The following is a 27,529-nucleotide window of genomic DNA, read 5'->3' as shown; positions in this document are numbered from 1 at the left end:
AGCCCCAGTCGGTCCAGTTTAAGGATGAGCTGTTGAGGGAGGATTGTGTTGACTGCTGAACTGAAGTCAATGAATAGCATTCTTTAATGTTCAGATGACTTAGGTCTGAGTGGAGGGCAGTAGAAACGGTGTCATAAGTCCAGTGATTTTGCTGATATGCAAACTGAAAGGGGTCTTGCACAGTCCCTCAGCACACAACCAGGTATGTCGTCAGGACCGGGAGCTTTGCAGGCATTTATTCTGTTGAATGCTCTCCTCACGCTGTCTGGAGACAGCCTCAAGACCTGGTCACCAGGAGGGGATAGGAAATTCTGAGCAGGCATGTAGTGTGCCTCAAACCGAGCAAAAAACTGGTTCAGCTCATTCAACAGAGAGGTGGAGCTGTTGCAGGTCTATAGTGGGGGCTTGTACTCTGTCATTGCCTGTATCCCCTGCCACAGGCTCCATGAGTCTCTGCTGTCACTGAAGTGATGGGCTATGGTCCTGGAGTACTGCCTCGTAGCCTTCCTGATACTGCTGCCGCCTGGTCTCCAGCTCTAAAGGCACCATTGTAAGGCCTTCAGGAGTCTGTAGACCTCCTCTATCAAGTTGGCTTGTTATGGTTGGCCCTGACAGTGATGGTCTTGAGGTCCATGACATCATCAATGCACTTGTGGATGTAGGCGATTACGGTGTCAGTGTACTCCTGAAGGTCAATGGTATTATTGTAAGTGGCAGCTTGTTTGAACACATCCCAGTCTGTGGAGTTAAAACAGTCTTGGAGTGCTTCTTAGGACCTTTCTGGAAAACACCTGTACCTGTTTTCAGACTGGTTTGGTGACTTTAACCAATGCTCTGTATGCTGGCAAAAGCATGACATTGATATGGTCGGTGGCTCCGAGGTGGAAGGAGGTGGGAAGGGCCTTGTGTTAAATGGTAAATGGAATAGTTCTTATATAGCGCTTTTCTACTCAGATATGAGCACTCAAAGCGCTTACACAACACGTTTTACATTTACCCCATGCACACCCATTCATACAAGCACTTCCATGATTAATTAATTAAGCTAAGTGCTTTAATTATTTAACATTCACTCACATTCATACTCCGACAGAACGGTCGGAGAGCAACTTGGGGTTAAGTATCTTGCCCAAGGATACATTGGCATAAAGCCTGCAGTAGCCAGGAATTGAACCACTGACCTTCCGATCAGTAGGTGACCTGCTCTACCTACTGAGCTACAGCCACCCCTAGCTACAGTTGAATTGATTGTTGCTAACAAAGACAAGGCTGCACCATGTTATGTAAATTAGTTAATAGTTAATAGTTAATAGTCCCTGGAGGCCACCAGGAAGCTTCCCACATTTCTGAAGTGTGAACACCTGTTCCTGTTCCTGTGACCATTTGATCTTGTGTGATACCTTTGACTGTCACCAAGACTACCCATCTCCTGGAGAGTGACCTCCTGTTCCCATTACCATTCAGTCTCTTTTGTTTTCTTGCTATTGTAGTAGCCTGGTACTCCTGTGACCCTTTGATGTCTTACTTTGGTTCTTTGTATGTATTTAGCAACCCTTCCTCCAGTTTCTGTCACCTCCCCACTCTCCCTTGTAGTCTCCTGTATAAAAATCATTCTTGTAGATGGCTCTGGGTCAGTTTACCTACTCAGACCCACCCTCTGTGTCTGTAAACCCACCGTATACCGGTATACTTTAATAAACACACCACTACAGCAAACTCAAGGAAACCAGGGTCTGGAGTCAGGTTTTTTCTTCGACAGTTTGGTGCCGTGACCCGGATGGCAATATATTTCAGAGGAGACTCTTTTCCTAGACCAAGGACACACCAGTGACACACAAATCCAAATTGTACTAAGAGGTAAGGGATCCTTTTGAAAACCCAATTATTGTTGCTGTGTGCTGTTGGTGGTCTGAGGACCTGTAGTCCCAAAGAAGTTGACGCCATCCAGATTTTGAAGTAAGTTTGCTGTGAGTGGTTGTGTAAGGGAATGTTGAATACTCTGTAGAAATGTTTGGAATGCTTGCTTTTTCACATATAATCCTGAGTTGGTCAAGTTGTTGTTAAGCCATGTCTCCATAAACACAAAAACACAACAGTCTCTCACAGTCTTCTGGTTAGTCCATAGAAGCCATATGTCATCCAACTTATTGTCTAAAGATCGTACGTTGGCCAGTATGATGGTTTGGATGGCCGGCTTGTGTGGGCTAGTCTGACTTGGATATCACCACGCTTACCCTTCTTCTGCTTCCTGTCACTCTGCTTGTGGCACCTCTAGATGAGGTGCAGGAGTGGGTGTCAGGGATGGTGCAGGACTACAGAGGAGACTGCGGTCCCACAGCTCTTCTCTTTGTTTGGAGTTTAACTCAAAAAATGTTCTGCCGATGTCGAGCAGAAACTTACTTACTGGTGTAAGTGTGCCACCTAGCAAGTAGCCATGATGGAGACATAGTATAACACAGTGGCTTACATGACAAAGAACACAAAAACACAATTTTGTGTCATCTGGCATCAGGGTTTTTGTTTACCCAGCGTAACTGTAAAACATCTGTTGATTAAATAAGACCATGATTTAATGATTTAAACCATTCCAATACTTTAAATCATTCTTTGATTCTGATTAAATCAGGCTTGCCCAAACTCAGCCTGCGGGCCGCTTTCGGCCCCGCCCCCTACTTCCGGTCCGCGAATTGATGTCAAAAATAACATACAATTTGGCACAATTTGGTTACTTTTTTGACATTTCGCCTTCCCCTGCAATTAAGAGGGTTAAGCAAAATGTCAAAAAAGTAACTTAAAGGGCCAAATTGTATGTTATTTTTGACATCAATTCATGGACCAGTAGTAGGTGCGGGGCCAGAAGCGGCCCGTGGGCCAGGAGTTTGGGCACCCCTGGATTAAATGCTCCAGCCAAGAGATAAGAATACCATGATTTATAGAGTCAAAGGTAGTGTTGAGGTATAAAAGTACTAACATGGACGACAACTTTCTCCAGGACGACAGAAAGAAAAGGCAATTTAGAAATTGGTCTGAAGTTGGATAAAAACATCCTTCTTGTAGCTGACTACATTATTTAGGAATGAAAAAAAAAACAGGTTTGATGTGGTCAAAAGTAACAGAGGGATAATATGAGACCATGAGACATGAGGAGCAATGGAAACAAGTATTTCTGAGCAGGTGGAATGGAAACAAGAAAGTAAGCCAGCACTGGTCAAATGAATAGACCTATCAATAAGCAAAAGCATGGTTACAGTTTTGATAAGAGCAAGCAAAATGATCAGAAATAAATGAGGTAATTAAGCAGGATTAGTGTTCAGGAACATGAGGTTTGACAGGTTTTGACAGACTGACATGAAAGAAAAATCTCAAATATTACAGGTATCTGGTTGGAAAAATTAACATTACAGAGAGGCAGGGCACTAGACAGCACAAGATGCAAAGTATGTCATTCATGTGTTGGGCTTTTAACTGAATGAACAACATTAAAAGAGTTGATAAGATTTTAAAAGCCATTAATCAGCAGTGTATTTATGCAGCAAACATGAATATTAAAATCCTCTAGGATTAAAACACTATAATTCCTGCTAAGAATTAAGAGAAGTCTTAGATAAAATCCTTGTATTTTGGTAGTCAATAAACAAGTGCACATGGCATCAGAGTGGACAGCTTAATTTCAAACAACTGCAGTACAAAGCTGGAGTAAACACCAGGTGTTAGCTGCTGAAACTGTTTTTATAGACAGTGGCTAACCCTCCACGCTGGCCGGTTGCCCAAGGCAAACTGAGAGAGTTACAGTTGAGAAAACTGTTTCAACTCACCCATGTTTAGCAAAGTTTCTGTCAAAAGAAGAAAATCTAAGTGTTGAGAGCTGAAGAAGTCATTCAGAATAAAAATCTTGTGTTTTCTTTTCTTGTGACATAGCATTAACTAGAGCCAGCCTGGCTAAAACATAGTTGCTGGCCAGCTGGAATGAACAACTCAGGGAATGAAGATTCTGTTGATCCACTCTACCTCTGTGGTGTTTCTTGCTGAAAGGAAGGCAAAGTGGGCCATGGTCAATGCACATAGGTATGGTTACTAGCACAGGGGGAATAAAAATTTCCTGACATCCTGGAACCAGTCAGGACTGTTCTTAAACAGTGGCGCCATCAAAATCATCTCAGTTATGTGAAAAAAAAAGTTTTCAAATGCCTCTATGCAGTGTTAAATGTTGTTTTAAGATAAGGGGCCTGATTATTCAAGACCTTGTACGTGAAAAGAAGAATTTTAAATTCAAGTCTGGATTTAACAGGGAGTCCAATGAAGAGAAGCCAATATGGGAGAAATATGCTCTGTCTTTCTAGTCCCTGTCAGCCTGATAATGATAAAATTACGATGCTTCAGCCTAGAAGTAATAAATGAATGATTAGATTTCCAGCATCACTCTGAGACAAGATGTTTCCTCCTCCTGTTGCAAAAAAGCAGTCCTACATATTTGCTTCATATGTAAATTGAAGGACATATTCTGGTCAAAAATACATAATGCAAGCTAAAAATCTTGACTTGAAATGTGTGAAATGTATGAAAGATTTTAAGATGCTAATGAGTATTCACTACACAGGTGGAGCAAGACTGAGAACAAAGTCGCAATGGAGCATCTTGGAGAAGGAAAGGTTAAGGCTTTGGGCTACAATGTGACACCACATGCAATGCTAGACGTCATCCTTCTGGAAAATTATTTTTATTGTATTGCGCCAAATAAGATTGGTAAGAGACTACCCATTTGCATTATTGCAAACCTAAATTGATCCTTCCTATGGCACCTCCAATAACAATCTAATAGGAAACCAGTTCCCACAGCAGAACCTATACAGAATAGTGATCAGATTGAAAACAAGAACTGCGATCCAAGCTCCACTAGTTATAGCTAAATCAAAGGGAAAAGTAATTTAACCAAAGGGGAAGAAGTAAAGAAGTAAAGGCAAATTAAGCCCAGGTTAAGTATATGTTGGAACATCTCTTCTGTAGCCTGACATTTCAGTTGGAATGCCTCTTCAAGTCAGATTTCCAAGTCGGTACAAGAAGTTCACCAACCCTCACTCTGCAGTGCATGTGAACATTTTTAAAACTGTGATGTGTGTGGTCTGTGCCACTGCTGTTGTTGTGTGGTTTTGGCTAGCTGGATAGGCCACACACACACACACACACGCACACGCACACACACACACACACACACACACACACACACACACACACACACACACACACACACACACACACACACACACACACACACACACAGAGAGCGAGTCCACCTTTATCAGACATTTTTTGGCATAATTCTAGCTAGGCATTTGACTACTCTTCTTGGCAGAATTGGTTGAGTTAATTTAAATTCGTTGGTTTCCTGACACTGACCCGACTTTCATTCGTATTCCACAAATTCTCAACAGGGCTGTGGTCAGGGGTTTTTGGAAGGGTATTTCAGAAGCTTGCTGTTAGCCTGCTTTATCCACTCCAAAACCAGTTTTGATGCATGTTTGGTATCACTGTCCTGTTGGAACAGCCAGCTGTGTCCAAGTTTCAAGTGTTTTTTTTCAAAGTCATTAAAGACGTACGCTCTATAATCATTCTACCGTGTAAAAAGAACAATTCAAGAACTGATTACAAGCCGGAAATTACCATGACATTCATGGCCATGATAAGGGTATGTAAACTTCTGACCACAACTGTAAGCAAGATTTAAATTGTCGGATGTCCACTAGGAGTCATGTTAAGCTGTCAATAAATACTAGGATTCTCACTGTAAAAGTGAATGAGTTTTTAGAACATATTTAGTATTTCCTACCTCCTGTCCTAGGTCCATGGCACACAGCTTCGCTGACTGGACCTTGGCATCTACCATGACATTGAACATGGTGCAGATGGACTGAGGCACTCGGAAGTCTGTGGTCCGGCTGCTCCTCTGTAGCTTGGCCTCAAAGGCCACCCTTGTCCTAGAGGACATAATGTTCAGGGCAGTAGCCATTTAGAAGTGTGACCAAACCACACCAGTGCTTGTATAAGTAATAAGAAATCATAACTATTATAGTATGACAATCAAAATAACCCACATATAGAAGAATTTTTACTTTTTCTATTTTACTACATCTTGGTACATTTTTCCAGTTATACATGAAAACTTTTTTCTCAAAGAGCATTCATTTGCTACTGCTTCAAATTTTTCATCTCTTTTTTTCCCTCTGACACTAGATACAGTTACCTAATAATGAAATCCTAATTCTACACACAGCTCACTGATTATGCTTCAAACACATTTTCAGACAGTTCACATGCCACTTTCTTGTAACCAGACCTCATCTTACCGTTTCACACAGGATTCTATCATGTCACTGGACATCAGCTTTAGTCGGGTCTCAAGGTGTTTGCCAAACTCTTCTTCTGGCCAGTGGAGATCTCGGATGAACGTCTGCAAAGCATCCAGCTTCCAAAAGAGATCTTCTGATGTCCCTGAGCCATTACTGTAGAAATATGCAGGAATTTATCGTTTTTGAACTGAACAGCTTTTTAAAATGGAACTGAATGGCATTTTATTATCAAAAGGATAGTCAAACAACATGCTGGTTAATGGGCTCCCTTGTTGAATCCAGAGCAGCTATTAGGTTTGTCTATAAGCCTTAAAACCAGCTACATTTTATTATATTAGGGTTTACTTTTTAAGAAATGAAACATAAAATATCCATCAATTTTCTTCTACTTATCCAGTTCTGGGGGCTGTGGGGTACACATTAGACAGGTCGCAAGTCGCAAGGCCAACACAAAGAGGAACACAACCATTCAAACTCATATTCACACCTATAGCTAATTTAGAATCACCAGTTAACCCAACCCCCCAAAAAACTGTATGTCTTTGGATTGTGGGATGAAGTCAGTGTACACAGTGAGAACTCACATAAACACGAAGAGAACATGCAAATTCCATACAGGACCTTCTTGCTGTGAGGTAACCAGACCCCCCCCCCCCCCCCCCCAAAAAAAAAACACATAAAAATATTTATAATTATTATAATAATAGTAATGAACTTATTTTAATGTTTATATTGATTTGAGTACAATATGTAATGTGCTTCCTAAAAATCAGCACTGATACACAGTCCATGAAGGGACTGCAATTTAAGCAAATTCGGTAGAATGGCCCATATAAGAGCCAGTCCACTAACAGTGTAGTGTTAACTGGCTCTTAAACTTTTTTGTTTTTTTACATCTTTTAGCTGCCTATAGAACCACTTGCAATTGCAATCAGACAAAATGACAACATTAAGTATTAATTGGGACAAAACAGCATAAAATATTATTATACGCTGATAATATTCTTTTGACTTTGACAGATCATGTAAAGTCTATTCTGGCTCTAATAGACTGTGTCAGCAAATTTGGTAAGATATCTGGGTATAAGGTAAATTATGGAATATCAGAAATAAAGCTTTCAATTGCCTGTAATCAGGGAGAACCGGCATTCGTCAAGCCATTTCAATGGGCTCCTACATGATTAAACTATGAATACGCATTACACCTAAAACTAGTCAGCTATATACTGATTATTCATTAAGATATCAAGTGTCCATGTTGTTCTTGTTTTTTGAATCCAAGGATTTAGCCAGAATTAATAAAGCTATATCAGACTTCATTTGGGGCAGCAGGAAACCTAAAATTAAAACTGAAATTTTACAGCTCCCTAAAACTTAGGTGGATGTGGCCTACCCAGGCTTAACTATGTACTGTTAACTATGTACTGTCTCTACATGCAAGAATTATTTCACTGTGGGCTACCCAAAAACATGTTCAGCCATGGCTTGAGATTGAGAAAAGTGTTTGCAAACTCTATCATTTGATAAATTTATTAAATAAACTAAACTGTGAAATGCCAATTATTGTCAAAGACAATTTTCTGATTACTAATACAATTAAGACATGGGGCATTCTGAGGAAAATTTTTGGACAGAATAAGAATTTCTCATCTTTGACAACATTGGTAGACAATCCAGATTTGACCGTAGGGGGCGCTGGTCCCCATCTTAAGTCATGGCAAGAAGCTGGCATTAGTAGGAGACATGATCTAACAGAAAATTTAAGACATTTGAGGACTTAAGAACACAATACAACATTAGTCCCAGAGACCTTTACAAATATGTTCAGCTAAGGCATTATGTCAAGGTAAAAATGGACTCATTAGAGCTCTCAGGGGACTGTTATTAACTTGAAAAAAAAAAACATCCTTGATTGTCATAAACATGGTTTTGAGACAAACAAGATTTGTGTCAAGACTCTATGATGAGCTACAAGCCTTAAAGAAAGATAGAATGGGAAATTTAAGATTAACCTGGAACACAACACTTAAAACCACAATCGATTATGAAGGATGAGAAGACATTTTGATGCTGCCTTCTAGAATTTCAGTATGTAACTGATATAAAGAAATGCAATGTAATACTTTACATAACGTATACATATCTCCCTATATATATATATATATATATATATATATATATATATATATATATATACACACACATATACACACCAGGAGGTTCTCCAAACTGCCCTAAAGGCTAAATCAGCTACAGGGACTAGATTTCATTGCTTATGGGAGTATAAAATCTTAGAGGCATTCTGGCAGTAAGTCCATCCATCCATCCATCCATTTTCTTCCGCTTATCCGGGGCCGGGTCGCGGGGGCAGAAGCCTAAGCAGAGAAGCCCAGGCTTCCCTCTCCCCAGCCACCTCCTCCAGCTCATCCGGAGGGACCCCAAGGCGTTCCCAGGCCAGCCGAGATACATAATCTCTCCAGCGTGTCCTGGGTCTACCCTCACCCAGGAGGCGGCCAGGAGGCATCCTAATCAGATGCCCGAGCCACCTCAACTGGCTCCTTTCGATGTGGAGGAGCAGCGGCTCTACTCTGAGCCCCTCCCGGATGGCCGCACTCCTCACCTTATCTCTAAGGGAAAGGCCAGCCACCCTTCGAAGGAAACTCATTTCTGCCGCTTGTATTCGCGATCTTATTCTTTCGGTCACTACCCAAAGCTCGTGACCATAGGTGAGGGTAGGAACGTAGATCGACCGGTAAATCGAGAGCTTCGCTTTTACGCTAAGCTCCCTCTTCACCACGACGGACCGGTGCAGCGTCCGCATCACTGCAGAAGCAGCCCCGATCCGCCTGTCGATCTCCCGTTCCCTTCTCCCATCACTCGTGAACAAGACCCCGAGATACTTAAACTCCTCCACTTGAGGCAAGAACTCGTTCCTGAGCCGGAGATGGCACTCCACCCTTTTCCGGCTGAGGACCATGGCCTCAGACTTAGAGGTGCTGATTCTCATGCCAGCCGCTTCACACTCGGCTGCGAACCGTTCCACTGCGAGCTGGAGGCCCCCCCCGATGAAGCCAACAGAACCGCATCATCTGCAAAAAGCAGAGATGAGACTCTGAGGCCACCAAGGAAGAAGCCTTCCGCCACCTGGCTACGCCTAGAAATTCTGTCCATAAAAATTATGAACAGAATCGGTGACAAAGGGCAGCCCTGACGGAGTCCAACACCCACAGGAAACGAATCCGACTTATTACCGGCTATACGGACCAAGCTCTCACTGTGGTTGTACAAGGACTGAATGGCCCGCAACAATGGGCCAGACACCCCATACTCCCGCAGAACCTCCCAAAGAACACCCCGAGGAACACGGTCGAATGCCTTCTCCAAGTCCACAAAGCACATGTAGACTGGTTGGGCAAACTCCCACGCACACTCGAATATCCTTGAGAGGATAAAGAGCTGGTCCAGCGTTCCACGACCAGGACGAAAACTGCATTGTTCCTCCTGAATCCGAGGTTCGACTAACGGACGCACCCTCCTTTCCAGCACCCTGGCATAGACCTTACCGGGGAGGCTGAGTAGTGTGATACCCCGAAAGTTGGAGCACACCCTCCGGTCTCCCTTCTTAAAGATGGGGACCACCACCCCGGTCTGCCAATCCAATGGCACTGCCCCAGATCTCCACGCGATGTTGCAGAGGCGTGTCAACCAAGACAGTCCTACAACATCCAGAGCCTTCAGGAACTCAGGGCGAATCTCGTCCACCCCAGGGGCTCTGCCACCAAGGAGTTGTTTAACTACCTCAGTGACCTCACCCCCAGTGATGGTCAAGTCATCCCCCTCATCCCCAGACTCTGCTTCCACTACAGAAGGCGTGTCAGTGGGATTCAGAAGGTCCTCGAAGTATTCCTTCCACCGTCCGACTATAGCCTCAGTTGAAGTCAGCAGCACCCCCCCCGCACTATAAACAGTGTGAGTGAAGCACTGCTTTCCCCTCCTGAGTCGCCTGACGGTTTGCCAGAATCGCTTCGATGCCGTCCGAAAGTCTTTTTCCATAGCCTCACCGAACTCCTCCCACACTCGAGTTTTTGCTTTGGCCACTACCCGAGCTGCATTCTGCTTGGCCTGTCGATACCTGTCAGCTGCCTCCGGAGTCCCACAGGCTAACCAAGCCCGATAAGACTCTTTCTTCAGCTTGATGGCTCCCTTCACCTCCGGTGACCACCATCTGGTTCGGGGGTTACCACCACGACAGGCACCAACCACCTTGCAGCCACAGCTCTGAGCAGCAGCCTCAACAATGGAGGTGCGGAACATGGTCCATTCGGACTCAATGTCCTCAGCCTCCCTCGGAATGCTGTCGAAGTTCTGCCGGAGGTGGGAGTTGAAGATCTCCTGGACTGGGGCTTCTGCCAGGCGTTCCCAGCGCACCCTCACAATACGTTTAGGTGTGCCAGGCCTGTCCAGCATCTTCCCCCGCCACCTGATCCAACTCACCACCAGGTGGTGATCAGTTGACAGCTCAGCTCCTCTCTTCACCCGAGTGTCCAGAACATACGGCCGCAGATCTGATGATACGATTACAAAATCGATCATCGACCTGCGACCTAGGGTGTCCTGGTGCCATGTGCACTTATGGACATCCTTGTGTTCGAACACGGTGTTTGTTATGGACAAACTGTGGTTTGCACAGAAGTCCAATAACAAAACACCATTCGGGTTCAGATCGGGCAGGCCGTTCCTCCCAATCACGCCCCTCCAGGTCTCACTGTCATTGCCCACGTGAGCGTTGAAGTCTCCCAGCAAGACTATGGAGTCACCAGATGGAGCACTCTCCAGCACCCCACCCAGCAACTCCAAAAACGGTGGGTACCCTGAACTGTCATTCGGCGCATAAGCGCAAACAACAGTCAGGACCCGTTCCCCAGCCCGAAGGCGCAGGGAAACTACCCTCTCGTCCACCGGTGAAAACTCCGACGTACAGGCAGCAAGCCGGGGGGATACAAGAATACCTACCCCAGCTCGCCGCCTCTCACCGAGGGCAACTCCAGACTGGAACAGAGTCCAGCCCTTCTCCAGGAGACTGGTTCCAGAGCCCAGGCCATGCGTTGAGGTGAGCCCAACTATATCTAGCTGGTATCTCTCAACCTCACGCACTAGCTCAGGCTCCTTCCCCACCAGAGAGGTGACATTCCATGTCCCAATAGCCAGTTTCGATAGCCGGGGATCGGTCCGCCAGGGCCTCCGCCCTCGGCCACCGCCCGACACACACTGCACCCGACCCCTACGACACCTCCTGCGGGTGGTGGGCCTGCAGGAGGGCGGGCCCATGTAACCTCTTCGGGCTGCGCCCGGCCAAGCACCACGGGCTAATGCCTGGCCACCAGACGCTCTCCCTCGAGCTCCCTCCCCAGGCCTGGCTCCAGGGTGGGGCCCCGGTAACCCTATCCCGGGCAGGGTAAACTGTTCCCTTGTTTTTTCACTCATAAGGGTCTTCTGAACCGCTCTTTGTCTGGACCCTCACCCAGGACCAGTTTGCCATGGGAGACCCTACCAGGGGGACAAGCCCCCAGACAACATAGCTCCTGGGATCACTGGGACACCCAACCCCTCCACCACGATAAGGTGGCGATTCACGGAGGAGTCTGGCAGTAAGTATGCAGAGAAATTAGCTCTGCTATAGGGCAGACACTTCTCCCTAATCCAGTGCTGTGTCTCTTGGGCTTATACCTGGGCACCTGGATACTTACAAAGAGACTGTACAATTCCTATTGATGCTGGCTAGAAAAATCTAGTAGCCAAAATCTAAGATAAAATCTTCATATCAGCTCCGAGCAAACTAATTGATAAATATGATGAGCAGTGTTCTGGGTCTTTATCTTTTTTTGGGATGACAATTATATTTGCTACAATGACCATTTGCTTCCTGTAGTGAAGATATAAAACTTGTGCTGGAGGAGTTGTTCACTAATCTTGCCAAAAGTTTATTTGGTTTATTGCTGTGTTCAAAAGATTTTGTTCTACTAATCACTCTTTTCACTTACGACTAGAATGTGAATATTATTCCCACACATATATGCTTTATAAGCATCCCATACAGTTCTGGGGTCAGTATTGTTATTGTCATTAAGTTTTAACTAAAAGTCTGTCTGCTCCTCTAGCAATTTGCTAAAATCTTCATTTAACAACAGCAATCTATTCAAAACTCTGCAATCCAGTGGTCTGGGCAGTTGCATCATTAGCCTAACAGAAGCATGGTCAGAGAGTAGAATAGTTCCTATGTCTGACTCTTCCACTAAATGGACCAGAGTAGCCTTAATTAAAATAATTGTATTTCTGTGTCTTTAAACTTGTCTATAACTGTGAAAGGGAGCTTTTTATGTAATAAAATTATTACTCCCCTTTTAATTGTTGAGTATGATGAGAAATAAACTTGTCTCATCCATTCTCTTAAATATTTTTTATGTTCATCATCAGTGAGATGATAAAACACTATTTGGGTCCTGCCCTTTTTTAAGCTGTTCAGGATAGCCTTCCTTTTCATTGCTTTATTAGAAACTTTTACATTCCATGTGCAAACCCTGATGCTTATCTTAAGAATATACACTGTGTTTTAGAAGGATAAAAGTATGAGATACAAAATTAAACTGAGCCATGCTTACCTTGATATTTGTTTTGTGCTGATAAACAAACAAAAAATGTCAGAGCAAAAACCTGAACAAAACACATACCTTGGATCAACCTCTAACGAGGGATTCATAAATGTAACAAACTATATAAAATAATAATAATAACAAACTTGTCATACCCTAATTCAAAGATATAGCAGGTGGGAGCCCAATGGAAAACAAAAGGAGAGAGGAAAAAATTAAGGCACTCTGTCCTCTCTGGTTCTGAGTATTAAACCACTGTGGATATAAATATACAGGATATAATGAAAATGTGTTAACTCAAAGTACCATTCTCATATATATGCGCATATCAACATAAACAGAGCTTACTTAAAATTATGAACAGTATTATCAAAGAACCACTCTTTTGAGCATCTATAGTCATGTTTATCTCATATCACTGTTAAGTCTGTTACTTTTCATGCACTCTAGAATGTATGTGTGGCAGGATCCATCTGAAGTCACTTATGAAGTCTCTTAATAAACCATTAATTTTTTTCATGTCGGAGAGAAATATGGTCATTCCGTCCTGCTCTTGACGGAGACGGTCGCATTCTACCACTCTCCCTGCCCTCCCCATCTCTCCGCTTGCTGCTTGCTGTGAGAGCGTCTCTTACACACTGTCCGAATAAGAATAAGATTGAGAGCAACATGGATCTGGCAAACTGGGCCTTCACCACCATTGATCCAATTTTTTCCACTATGAGATCGGGTAAAGGGGAGCCTGCGTGTCCGAGTGGAACAGACCCGGTTGGATACATCATTGATTCTTGGAGCTCGTGGAGACCTGTGTGCTTCTCGGCCCTCAAGGTTGAAGACATGGAAGACGCCTACATATTCGGCCATTTGGTAGCGCTATCTTTTCTGTTTGGGCTCGGAGGATACCTGATTTACCGGGAATCAAGAAAATCTGGGCGGCAGTTCAACATCTGCAGAGGCTGCCGACCCAGGTGGACGGGCTGTCCAGAGCCGTACAAACTCAGACTCAAAGCCTGTTGGACCTGACCCGTAAAGCTGGTGAGTAGCCCAGCTGAGAACGTGCTCACAGGCGAGAGGGTTTCGATCTGGAAATAAGGTTCGGTTCTGCACAGTGAGGACGGTAACTAATGAATTTGGAATATTGGATTACTGAATGGGTTCCCCAGTGAGACTGAAGGCTGTTGGAAAAAAACAAGCAGCCTGTTCCAAAACAACATCGGCATTATCAGTAATTCGGCTCCCTAGCCGGCCTTGGGCTGGCAATCATATCTCTCCAGGGCTATGTGTGATGGTCGCTCTCCCCCTCAGCCCTCTCTGTGATTTGTGAAGCTGGATCTCGTGTACCACGGCCGCTGATGAATTTCCATCACTATCAATGAACTGTTTTGGCTAGGAGCTGGCATCTGGGCTCCACAATGCCCCCACCCTCTCATCTCCGTCTGCATCCCCTCCTGACCTGACCTTACCCACCATATTGCTATCCTGGCTTTAAATGTGCAAATATGCTTTGCTGAGGTGTTTTTTGGAACCTCGTACGGTTGTTTATAATAAATACAGTACAAGATAATTTTTTTGAACCTAACTATCCCAGTGTATCTCTTTCGGTTCTTCTGCTAAAGGTAGCGCTGCAAGTCAGCTGCATGACCTCAGGACACCTGTCCCCCTGTTTGCTTCTGTTTTTTGTATTTCTTGGATGAGTGTTCTGGAACACAAAATTTCATTATATGTTTTCATTATATGTTTACATATATATGACAATAAAGAAACCTTGAACCTTGAACCTTGATCACCGCCAGGAACACAAACACGTGCTTGATGGTGGCTTCTCGCAGCTGTCGTCAGGCACCTGAAGATTCCTGCCTCTTTCTAACAACTTCTGCAGAAAAGTCTTGGTAGAAGGACACTCTGCTATCTTCTACTTGGATTACTCCTTTATTCCTTGCAGCGTTGAGAATCTTTGTTTGTCGATGTAGTTGTGTAGTCTCACAAGGACTGCTTGCGGGTCAACTCTGCCATTTCACCCTGCTGGAGGTCCCATGTGATGGGCTTTTTTCAATTTTACCCATGTCTGCAGCAGAAAAAAGCACCGGATCTCTGCCCTCGATACCCTCTTTCAAACCCATGATCTTGACTGGCACCTGCTTTTTTTCTCAAACTGTTTTCAGCCAATCATTTTGTGTTGGTGGATCAAGTTTATGCCACTTTCTTGTTATTAAGTTCTTGCTGGCCACTAACTGAATTTTCAGTATATACCTATCTTCTTTTAAAAACCTCATTTCCTGCAATGTCACCCAAAATACAACAATTTACAAGATTTAGATATTTCATAGCCAGAATTTTAGCAATGATTAGGTGGACATCATCCCAGAATTTTGAGAGTTTAGGACAAAGCCATTATCTACATTAATACCTCCACATCTCCTCCAACATGGCTGTGATACAGATGCATATTTGCTATTCATTTTTGGTGTAATAAAGAATCTAATTATGTTCTTCCAGCTGTATGTTCTCCAAACACATGATGACGTAGTTGACTGTTGTGTTTTCCAAATATACAGCCATTCATCTTCGGAAAAGTTTACACCCAGTTCCCTTTCCCATTTCAGTTTTACGTTCAAGGTTGTGTTCCCTTTTCTGTCCATTAGATGGCAATAGATTGTGGAAATTATTCTGTATTTCTTTGAATTATAGATTTAATTTATAATCCTAATTATTCCATTTTGATCTGGATTGACTTTGTTTTTTATTTCTTTGTCGTAAAATCCCTTATCTGTAAATACCTGAAATGGTCTTGATTGCTTACTTCATATTTTTGTTTAATCTCTTGAAAACTCATGAAATTCCCATTTTCTATTAGTGTATTTATAACTGTTATTCCCTTTGGAATCCATTGTTTAAACCTCCAGTCAAGAGAACTGGGTGTGAAACATCTGTGATGTGCTATCCATCTAAATAGTCCAAGCTCATTCTCCAGTTTATATTTGCGCACCAAGTCAAACCATAGTTTCAATGTAAATTGAGTGACTGTGTCCACTTGCTCAATTCTACCAATTGTTTCTTCCCTGTCGCCTATCAGGCTTTGAATTTGTCTTCCCCAGATAATTTGTTATATATTTTTCCATTTGGCAACATAGTCTTTATTACACCAGCAAACTACAGGTCTTATTTGTGCTGCATGGTAATATTCCTTGAAGTCTGGCAATGCCAAAGCTCCTTTATCTTTCTCAGTCTGTATTGTTTATAATTTGATTCTTGGTCTGTGTCCATTCCATATAAAGCTGGATATAGTTGTATCCCATATTCTGAATTGTTTTTCTGGTACTTCAATTGGCAAAGACTGAAAAGGTAGAGGAGTCGTGGGAGAACATTCATTTTTATGATCTCTATTCGTGAACTAATATCTAATGGAAGGATAGTCCACCTTTTCACATTGTTCCTAATTTCTATGTCCATTTGGATATGGTTAGCTTCATATAAATCTTCAATTCTTTGTGTTAAAGTGACTCCTAGATATTTCATTTTGGTTGCTCTCCAATTTATATTATATTTCAGACATGTATTCTGGATGGAGAATCATTAAATGTTAGAAATTGTGTCTTAGACGGATTAGTTTATATTCGGAGCACAAACCAAATATCTCTAGTATGGGAATACCTGTCTCTGGGTCTTTAGATAGCAGATTACATCATCTGCAAAGAGTGCAATGGTGTGTTTTTCTCCACTAATTTTTATCCCTTTCAGATATTTATTCTGCCTGACTGCTTGGGCTAACACTTCAAAAAAAATTGCAAACTGAATTGGTGGAAGACAGCAGTCCTGTCTGGTTGAAGTTATGCTCTCTTTCAGATTACCATTTATTCTTATCCTCACCGTTGGTTTTTGTAGAGCGCTTTAATACACTTGACAGCTTCATCAGTGAGTCTGAATCTTTCAAGGACCAACTATAATAAGGTCCAGTTAATGCTGTCAAATGCTTGTTCAGCATCAAGGCTCATTAAGACTGAACTGGTATTATGTTTTGATTGTACTGTACCTGATATTATGTAGCATCCTCCATATGTTGTCCTGGGTTTGACCTGCCTTAGTGAAACCTGTCTAGACTTTGTCAATAATGTCTCTGATAAAGCATTCATATCTTTTTGAAATAATCGAGGTATACAATTTTTAATCTACATTTAGTAATGATATAGGCCTGTAGTCTGAACACTACAGGTGTAGTCACTATTGTTTTTCTTAGAGATCACTGATATTGCTTCCGTCCAGGATGGGGGTATTTCGCCATATTTGAGTGTGTAGTTAAATGATATTTCAAGTAATGGAGTAAGCTCTTTGCTGAATGTTTTGTACCATTCAGGTGGTAGCCCATCACTACCTGGAGAATTGTTTGTTTTTAGCCTATTTACTCCTTTCTTTATCTCAGCTTTTGTGATCCTCAAGAATGTTTTCATTTGGTCTATATCGGCAGACGGGGGATGGCAATATAGATCTCTGTAATACTTCACAAACTTATCCTCAATCTCTTTAGGTTTGTAAATAATCTGGTTTGTGTTTATGTCTTTTATCTTATGAACTGTCCAGTCAGCCTGTTGTTTGTTTCATCTTTTTTGCTAATAATTTGGCCTCCCTTAAATGGAACAGAGGCAAAAACCAAATCCAGCTATCACAAGTGAAAAAAGTTACTTTGAAAAGTCAGTCAAACTCAAAACACTAGGCTTCAGACCTAGGACCATGACACATCATTAGTGAGTGTGAGTAAAGGTAAAACTTTATGCATCTACCAGCCTGTCATTTACACACTGAGCAATATTAATGGGTTAGACTGTGTAAATGTGAAAACATCTTGAGAATTGTATGTTCTTAAAAAAAAAGACAAAAATTGCTGACTTAATTGACTTAATTTACAATTCATAAAACAGTGATGAGGCAACAGTTATATGATGGCTTATATGTCTAGACACATTCTTAACTGTATAGACTTGGGGTTCCCACTCAATTAACACACATCAGGTCAGTGGCTAAAAACTCTAAAGCTTTATAAATAAAATTCAACTGACACAGCAGGAACAGGAGAAAGATCTTTTAGAATACCACAAACTTTTGAAGTTTCATTGAAACACTCCATTATTCTCCATGATAAGAGAAAATTATAAAATAAGCATAGGTATCAAAATCAAACATTGATCTTTTCCAAAACATTGATTTATGACCAAATACCTTCAAAACTAATGTTATACCAGCTTAGTTATAGCAGCATTAGTTATAGGCCGTGGCTCAGGAGGTAGAGCAGGTCATCTACTAATTGGCAGGTTGATGGTTCGACTCCTGGCTGCTCCAGTCTCCATGCCAAAGTATACTTTGGCAAAATACTGAACTCCAAGTTGCTCTCTGATGCAACTGTCACAGTATGAATGTATGTGAATGTTAGATAGTAAGCACTTAGATGTAGAAGGAAATGCTTGTAAGATGAATGCAAATGTGTTGTATAAAGTGCTTTGAGTGTTCAGCTAGAGTAGAAAAGAGCTTTAAAAAGAACTGGTCCATTTACCAATTGTTTTACTCCACTTTATTCCATCTTAGTCTGGCATGGCCTTCACTCTAACAAATTCCCTCTAACCTAGCACTAGACACTCAGTATCTTTGAATCTTTTTTTCCTTGTTAAGCTTAGACTGATGCTTAGCCACCCTTACAGTGTGTAGGCTTTAACAGTGGAGCAAAGAAAAAGCAAATTACAATGTCAGCTGATACCAAGATACATGCTGCATAAGTAGGGCTTACCATTGTTTTTTGTTTGTCCGCCTTTTTCTGGCACTCAATAGACTATTTTTTTAAACTGAGAAACATCTGACTCATGTCACAATTCTAGCCCAAATAGTAAACTTACTAGACTGGACATATTTAAAGGTACAGATCCAGGCAAACAGATGTACCAATAAACATTATGATCTTGGTATCTGCCTTTAACTAAAAAGAAAAAAAAAGAAAAAGTAAATCCCTGCTTCAGCGTACAATTGCTATTTTTATAAAATAGCAATATTTTATAAAAACACTTTTCTACACAGAATCGACTGTGCATCTGTGGTTAAAATAAGGTAAGAATGGAAAAGACTATGAAGTGTGAGGAAATCTGAATTACAGTAGAAAGAATAAAAATTAACATTATTTATACTTTTGTGTTGTCTTGTTGTGTTCTTGCATCTTTTTATTTCATTCATGATTAGAAATGGAATCAAACCATTTTCACTCCAACATTTTCACCCCTTTCATCACTATAGTGGACAGCTATTAAAAAGCTGTTCTCTTGTATATGCATGTGTTAGCTGCATATCAGCCAACAGTCAATGCTTGTGCATCATCCCATACACTGATTCCTATTGGCCATACACTGATTCCTATTGGCCTATTGGCCAGTCATGGGAAGTTCCTTGTTATTTTGTGTGTTATTTGACTATAATTGGGGGTGGCTGTAGCTCAGTAGGTAGAGCAGGTCACCTACTGATCAGAAGGTCAGCGGTTCGATTCCTGGCTACTCCAGGCTACATGCCAATGTATCCTTGGGCAAGATACTTAACCCCAAGTTGCTCTCCGACCGTCCCGTCGGAGTATGAATGTGTGTGAATGATAGTTAATTAAAAAGCACTTAGCTTAGTACATATGGAAGTGCTTGTATGAATGGGAGTGCATGGGTGAATGTAAACATGTTGTAATAGTGCTTTGAGTGCTCATACTGAGTAGAAAAGCGCTATATAAGAGCTAGTCCATTTACCATTTAATTAACAGGATCAGGATTAGCAGTAGTGACAGTGGAGCTGAGCATGCAAAATCATTTTCTGTTATTGGCTTGTTAAATACATATTTCTCTGGTTCAAAAGTCAAACGCACGGTGTCCAGCTGAGTGGACATGTTTGCAAGAGGAATATAACACTCAGGAAAAATTTTTTTGACTGAAGTTCTTATAATTCATGCATGAAAGGGTTAAATTAATGTATTTTCCTTCTAAACAGACACACACTATGCCATGACATTGGCATAAACATGGCTGTAGGACTGTATAAATCCCCAGCATTGGCAACAAACTACCATGTCTGCATATGTTGGTTCTCTAAGTTTTCTCTATGCCCTTCTAAATCTGCCTTTTTTTTCCTTTTGGAAAGTGAAAGAGTTGCTAACTATTGATTGAAATGCAGCTCTCAGCTTTTTTTTACAATGATAACTTCGGGGCTGGTATTTTTGAATGTGTAGCCACAAGATCCCAGATGTGGGAATAAAGATGGATGTGCTGTGGTGACAGCGTCACACTCTGCAGGATGCTGCGCCATGTGAAGTAAGTTTCACACCTTTGATCTCCATTGCCAGAGCAGGCAACTTTTGCTTAATTTTTAAAAGTGCTATTGATGATGTGTGAAGAGTATATTGTTGCATTCAGTACTTTTAATGATAACATCCACAAAACATTTATAGAAAACCCTCAGTGCATCATGTATGACACTGACTGAAATAGATGTTGCAAACAAAAATATCTTAATCAAAGACACACTACATATATGTGTGTGTGTGTGTGTACAGTACCAGTTTTGACAGATTTTATATATATATATATATATATATATATATATATATATATATATATATATATATATATATATATATATATATATATATATATATATATATATATATATATATATATGTATATATATTTATGTATATATATACATACACATACACACTTTGCAAGAATGGACATATCTGTTAATTTTTATCATAGATACACATCAACTGTGAGAGACAGAATCTAAGCTTTTGGTGTGAGCTTCACCACTTTTTTTTTTTTTTTTATGGGATAACGCTGGGGTGGCAACTATGTAAGCTCAAGAGCAGATTAGTTAGAAGAAGAAGAAGAAGAAGAAGAAGAAACAGCCTTTATTGTCCCACAGAGGGGAAATTTGGGTGTAACAGCAGCCGCAGTTATTATAAATATAAATAAAGATATAATAATTCACACTATTAAGAAAAGAATATATATAAATCAACAAACAATATTAACCTTAATACTACTAATAATAATAACACTATATACAATGTACATGATGTGCCTGTGTGTTGAACCTTAACAGGCCGGACTATTTACAGTATATTATATATTATCCTACAATGTGTAGGCTATTGTGGTTTTTGTTGGGAGCAGTGATGGTTATAAAGTCTTACAGCTGCTGGGAGGAGGATCTGCGGTAACGCTCCTTTGTGCATTTAGGATGCAGCAGTCTGTCACTGAAGGAGCTCTCCAGCTCAGCAACAGTTTCATGCATGGGTTGAATGCATGCAGTAGTTGAAACATCAACTACTAACTTAGCAATACTGTGTGGTGGCATTCCCTGGTCTTCTCTACAATCACTGTGTAGTGTATGAAGGTAGGGGATTAGTGATTTGACTTGCAATAGAGGAAAATACTGACAGGTGCCCTTATTCTGTAATTGGAACAGATAGGAAGCTGAGATACCATATAAGCCATCAGCTACAGGTTGAGATAATGTCATCTGGTATTCTTTTGATACATCAGTAACCTACAGAGCAGATTCACACAGCTCTAGCAAAACAGGGTTCCACGTTAGGTGGAGTGGGCATCAAGTATGTCATCGCAAGAATTACAGCAGATGGGTCAGTGTTACAGTGAGGCGCTCCAACAATTTCAATCTATAGATGATAAGTTTACTTGCTGCATGTGGACTAGTCTTTCCCAAGATGGCTCTGATAGACCCCTGCACTCCTGTAACCTGTTGAGGCAGGGGGATAAGAGCCAAGTACATCATTGGGTTTGTTTGGTGTGCCAAATGTTTGGCATTTGGCACACCATAATGCCAGAGACTGGTTGGCCACAGAATGTGCTGCACGGTGTGTATCTCTAATCCCTCAATGATCACATGAAAGATCAATCAGTCTCCCAGGATGAGCCCACATCCTTCAAAGTGTTGGTAACGCTAACCTTAAGATTGATAACACTGGGCAACAGTTTTTTACTTTTTGAATGTGTCTAGATTTTTACAACTGATTTAGGGTATTTTTGCCCTGCTGAATCAGGAAATGGCATCTGTTTTTCTCCATCAGGTTAGGTTTTTGTGCTAAGTTGATTTGAAAAAAAAATCAGATCTTGTGACAAAATCGATTACATTTTGTGGCATTATCAGCTGATTTCTGTCAACACATATCATCCTAAATATGTTTTTAAGAGGAAAAAAAATGTTTTTCCAACAACATATATTGATTACCTGATAGAAACATCGATTACTGTAAACTGAATGGAGGGCAATGATAAAGGTAAGTACACGTAAATTGCGTGTGCTTCACCATTGTTCAAACTTCAGGGCTTGAACTTCCATTTCTTCGAACTCCTGGAATGCCCAGTGGCAGGGACTCCAACTGCTTCATTAAGCAGGGAAGAGTATTCTGTCTCTGTCCAGCAGAGGGTCGTTGATGATGTTCCTTTCTTTGCAAGGCACCAATTCCTCCCGCACAGCTTAGCACGGTTCCTACTATCCCACATGCACAGAAAACATGGGTACTTGGTGAAGCCAGACTGTTGTCCCAACAAAAAGTTCACCATCTTCAGGTCAACACAAATAAACCACTTATGCTGATCATAACCAATTTTCTCCAGCACATATTTCACCGCTTCAAACTTCTCCTTCAGTGTAGTCGAGTGAGCGATGGGTACAGAGGCAAACTTTCCTATACACTTCGTGGGGTGGCTGCCCATTAATTTTAGTTTTGATCCACCAACTTTATGCTTTGCCGCACCAATTTTTGGAAGACTTCGAGGTTTTATGACTTCAAACTGATCCCTTTTTCAACATAATCACCCAGAACTACTGGACCTGAATACTTCTTGTCATTAAATAATCATTTCCAATCAAAACAATTATTCGACATCGCATTTTACCCCACCTACTTCTTCTAAAATGCTCCACACATGCGTACATGTGAACAAAAACATAAAAAACGACATGTGGCCATAGCTCAAAAACTTGACCTGATTGAGCAAAACCAATGAGATTTTTGGATTCAGCGCATCAGATTCGTCCTAAATCAGCTGAAAAAACACAGACAACAAATTTGTTGTTGACCAGTGTAATAGGCAAGCCCCGTCTCGTGGCCAGTGCTTAGTATAGGCCATCATCTTTACCCTGCCCTCCATGTCCACCAGCATGCTTCTACGGAGGGGAACCATCCGAACCAATGCAATCGCCAGAGACTGACCCGGAGGAGGAGTGAAGACGGTTTGAGTCTGGTGTTTGTCTCTATTGCACTCAGTCGGCTCAATTTGTTCCCCACTGCCCAGTGTGGCCAAAAGGGGCCGTCCAGCATTAGGTACAGGGATTCTGGTGGGCAGTTCAACACAGAAAAATCATCCCCACTTGACGTTACCAGCTGCGATCTGTCATAATCAAGATTCGTTTCTCTGCCTGAGTTAATTGATTCAGGGGCTGAACAGAATTTACTCAACCAAAAGCGAGTGACCCAATTGGGCCTCACCCTGATTCTTTTGCAGTTCCCTGTTCCAGTCGCTGGGTTTAACGGTCAGGTTCTCCCCTTGATCACCCACCAAACTAAGCCGCTTCATTTAGTTCTGTCTGGATATCACCATGAGCAAATAGTATTTTATGTCTCTGCCTCCCTGGCCTATTAGTCTCACTTCCTCCTCCTCCAGATCTGACATTGTTCCACAAAGAATATCATCCCATTAGTTTTTTACAAAGATAAGGCTCTCTCCCTTCCCCAACACACTGTGCCATTGAGCTTCTCCTGGCCCCACCCTACCATCATGCTGATTCAAAAAAACCCTCAAGACTGAGGTCTCACCCTGGAGCAAGGTAGGAGGTTGTTTGAGCCCCTACCCCAAGCCTGGCCCAAAGAAGCCATGTGGGCCCATCACCCCTGGGCCCCACACCTCCAGCTGCACGTTGTGGACAAAAGGATGTTTACCAGCATCTTCCTGTTGGGGAACAGGTTATGACTCTTTCTCCAGCATATAGAGAAGCTCAGAATATCCAGACTTCTTGGAATCCCTGGGGACTCCATTATCCTACTGGGGTACTTCAACACTCACATGACATATGACAATGAGACCCAGAGGGGTGTGATTGGGAGGAATGGCCTGCATGAGCTTAATAAGATTCAAGGTGAGGAGTTGAAACTTTTGACACAGTGGTGGAAATCTGGTGCAGACAACAGATGATGCTTACTGTGTTACAGGACAGAATTTTAAAGAGAATTTGAGGTGTTGGGAATGGCAGGAGTGTGGAAAGTGATATAGCTGCAAAGGGGGACTTCTTGGGGATACAGCAAAACTGAAATCTGCTTCAGACTTGTTTGTATAGGCACAGTCACCAACCTTTTAAAACAACCCTTGTATAGTCTCAGATATTGCAATGCTTACTCAGTTCTGCATGCATTACAAAAATCAGTGGTTTTGTGTGTCCATATACTACAAAAGTGGCTGGCAAGGATTTAAAAGCAAGGCTAATTCTGTGTGCCAATAACATGGTTTATTCCTCCACAAAAAAAAAAAAAAAGATACAAAATTCTCTTTTAAAGAGCATTTTGTATCTTTTTTTTGGCTCTTAAAGATTTACTCATTTCATTTCATAGGCAGTGGTAAGGTTGTTATTTAGAGAACAAACTGTCTCATTTCCTTAATTTTAACAAATAATATTTTGTTTTGTGCAAATCAGCTAAGTCTGCAAGTTATTTTTTTTTTTCACAAAAACCTCTGAATCCACTTCTTCCATATAGATACAGTTAAGAGTGACTAATCACCTTTGATGAACTGGAAACAGTAAAATTGCAAAAAACATTGAAAATGAAAATAACACAGCATAAATGAGAAATTCACCATTTCCAGGGATTAAGGGGGAGCATAGATTTATCCAAATTCATACCTATGTCCCATACATTTTCAGATAAAACATGTGATTATTATCTTCAGTCCACCGTCTGCCCAGTGTTAAATAAAGGCAAAATTCCCAAACATTAGTTTATGATAAGAAGATCTTACATAGATTCACACAGTATAACCGCAATAGCAAAAAATGGCAGCATATTTGTTTTAACAATAACAGAATAGTAAACTAACCTGTAGTGGTCATGATGACAGAGGGACGCGAAGGGGGCTGTGATCGGCGCCACCAGTATGCAGGTACATGCCACCCGGTCCCCTGCTAAAGGACTATGTGTCATGATCCTGGGCAGTTGGCCCAGTGCGCCTTATGTTCTTGAGTTGTGGTGTTTAGTTATGAAATAGGATCTTAGTTTATATTGTTTTCTGTTTAGTTATCTGTGTTAGTTCCTGTTTTCCTCATGTTGTCTTTCCCGTGGTCTGTGTTCATGTGTATGTGTTATCCCTCTGGTGTCAAGTCTATGTTATGTTTTGATTTCCATGTCCTCATGTTCGGTCAGTTTTCATTTGTCTGTTTGTTTCTCATTTCTGTATCCCTTGTCTCATGTTTGTTTCCCTTCCCAGTGTTTCCCTGAGTGTTGTATTTAGGTTTCTGTTTTGGTCATGTTTAGGTTCTCTCTATGTGTCAACTCTGTGAGTACCTTGTTTGGTTACTTCTTATTTTATTTTGACACTCCTTTGTCCTGTGTGCTTGTGTTTAGTTTTGCTTCTCTTTGACTCATCAGTGTAATTATGTTCAGCTGTATTCCCCAGCTGTTTCCGCTCACCCCTCATTCCCTATGTATATTTATTGTCTCTGTTTTCCCTTGTCTGATGCCAGAGTCTTGCTGTCTTTGTAGCAGTGGTTTGTTCCCACATTTGCCATGCTTTTTGTATTCTTTATTTTCCCTTCCAATTCAGGTTTCCTTTAGTTTGTTATCTTCTTTGGGTTCGTGTATTTGTTTGTTTAGCCACAATAAACCTGGCTGTTAGCTCAGTAGGTAGAGCAGGTCACCTACTGATTGGAAGGTCAGTGGTTCAATTCCTGGCTGCGTGCCAATGTATCCTTGGGCAAGATACTTAACCCCAAGTTGCTCGCCGACCGTTCTGTCGGAGTATGAATGTGAGTGAATGTTAGACGATTAAAGCACTTAGCTTATTAATTAATCATGGAAGTGCTTGTATGAATGCGTGTGCATGTGGTAAATGTGAACGTGTTGTGTAAGCGCTTTGAGTGCTCATATCTGAGTAGAAAAGCGCTATATAAGAACTAGTCCATTTACCATTTACCAATAAAGGCTCGTTTCGTTTCATACCGCTGCCTGCTCCTGTGTCCTGCGTTTGGGTCTTTACTTCCTTCACAAGCCACACGGCCTGCTTCCATGCACCATGACACTGTGTGAGAGACCCTCAGCAGCAAAGGAGATTGAAGAGCCGCTGGCTCTGTGTTGGCCAGTGTGTACGCTTGACAACCAGTAAGGATCCTTCTGCATGTTCATCTACAGAAACTGTGTTATGGCTTTTACTTCTTCTAGATAGTCAAGTTTGATCACCAAATATTTCATTTTTTCTACACACAAAACAATGCTAGACTCACCTACACCTGTGTTTTCAATCTGATCACCACCATGAAAAGCTGGCTCCGTGCAGCGCAATGCTGAATATATTGAAGTCATATGATCCGATCTGGTGTTCTGATTAGTACTAGGGATATAGAGGCTTTTGCAGGCAATAGGAAGTAGTGTTTAGAGGCTTTTGACAACACATGGATAATTCAGGCTGGGTGGAGACGGTATTTAGTGGGTTATGAATAGGGATGCCCCGATCCGATATTCAGTATCGGTATCGGTCCGATACTGGCCTAAATTACTGGATCGCATATCGGAAAGAAATAAAAAATGCAATCCGATCCCGACCCACATTAGCTGCATTACAGTTCTCTGTTGTCTTCGTCTTCTTGTGGGTTTGCGGTTACCAAACCAGCTTAAAGCTGCAATGCCGACATCTGCTGGAATGGAGTGGGGGATCAGGCAATAACCCCCTCAGTTCTCCGTCGCTGCGACAGATTCCCTTTAACACTGAGTGGATGATCCCTGTGCTGTCCTTGCTTTGAGTTTCCTGTTTTTCACCAGCTAGACAGCCAGATAACGATGCTCCAATAAAGAAACTTCTCTTTCCGTTTTTTTGCTGCTTTATTGAAGAATGGCCTCTGACCATTGTCCACTTTCGACCATCGTAAAAGAACAAATCTTGTCCAAAACAACAACGTTTCACGATTGATATTAGCCTAATTCACGAACATTCGGCATTACATTCCGCCATCTTGAATCTGTCTACTTCCTGTATTTTTGTAACCACAAACAATGCTACAAAACAACCACTGGAGGGAGTTCTAGGGCAATTTTACAAAAAGTGCACACGGTGTAACTTATAACTTACAAAAGCCAGAACACTCCCCGCCTGGTACAATACAATTGTGCCACTACAATTAACATTTCTAATAAACATTTTACACTGTTTACAGTTATAGCACTCTTAATTTTCCTCTGACAAAAGCAAAACTATGTCAGCAATGGGTCTTAAAAACACTTTTTCATTTCCATCTTTC

The 27,529-nt window shown here is 41.7% G+C and overlaps 1 protein-coding gene across 1 annotated transcript in view; it reads right to left on the bottom strand.

Annotated features, from left to right (window-relative positions):
- The window catches only part of cadpsa (Ca2+-dependent activator protein for secretion a), a 479,373-nt gene that overhangs the window by 112,559 nt on the left and 339,285 nt on the right, over positions 1 to 27,529 (bottom strand). The window contains exons 21-22 of the mRNA XM_030723859.1: positions 6,342 to 6,497; positions 5,825 to 5,972 (exon numbers count right to left, since the gene is read on the bottom strand). Of these exons, the coding sequence (XP_030579719.1) occupies positions 5,825 to 5,972; positions 6,342 to 6,497 (304 nt within the window). The remainder of the gene's footprint in view (positions 1 to 5,824; positions 5,973 to 6,341; positions 6,498 to 27,529) is intronic.

Source organism: Archocentrus centrarchus, unplaced genomic scaffold (genome assembly GCF_007364275.1).
Source record: "Archocentrus centrarchus isolate MPI-CPG fArcCen1 unplaced genomic scaffold, fArcCen1 scaffold_29_ctg1, whole genome shotgun sequence".
Lineage (NCBI taxonomy): Eukaryota > Metazoa > Chordata > Actinopteri > Cichliformes > Cichlidae > Archocentrus > Archocentrus centrarchus.
The sequence above is the reverse complement of the archived record's forward strand: the minus strand, read 5'-3'. Positions and strand labels throughout refer to the sequence as shown.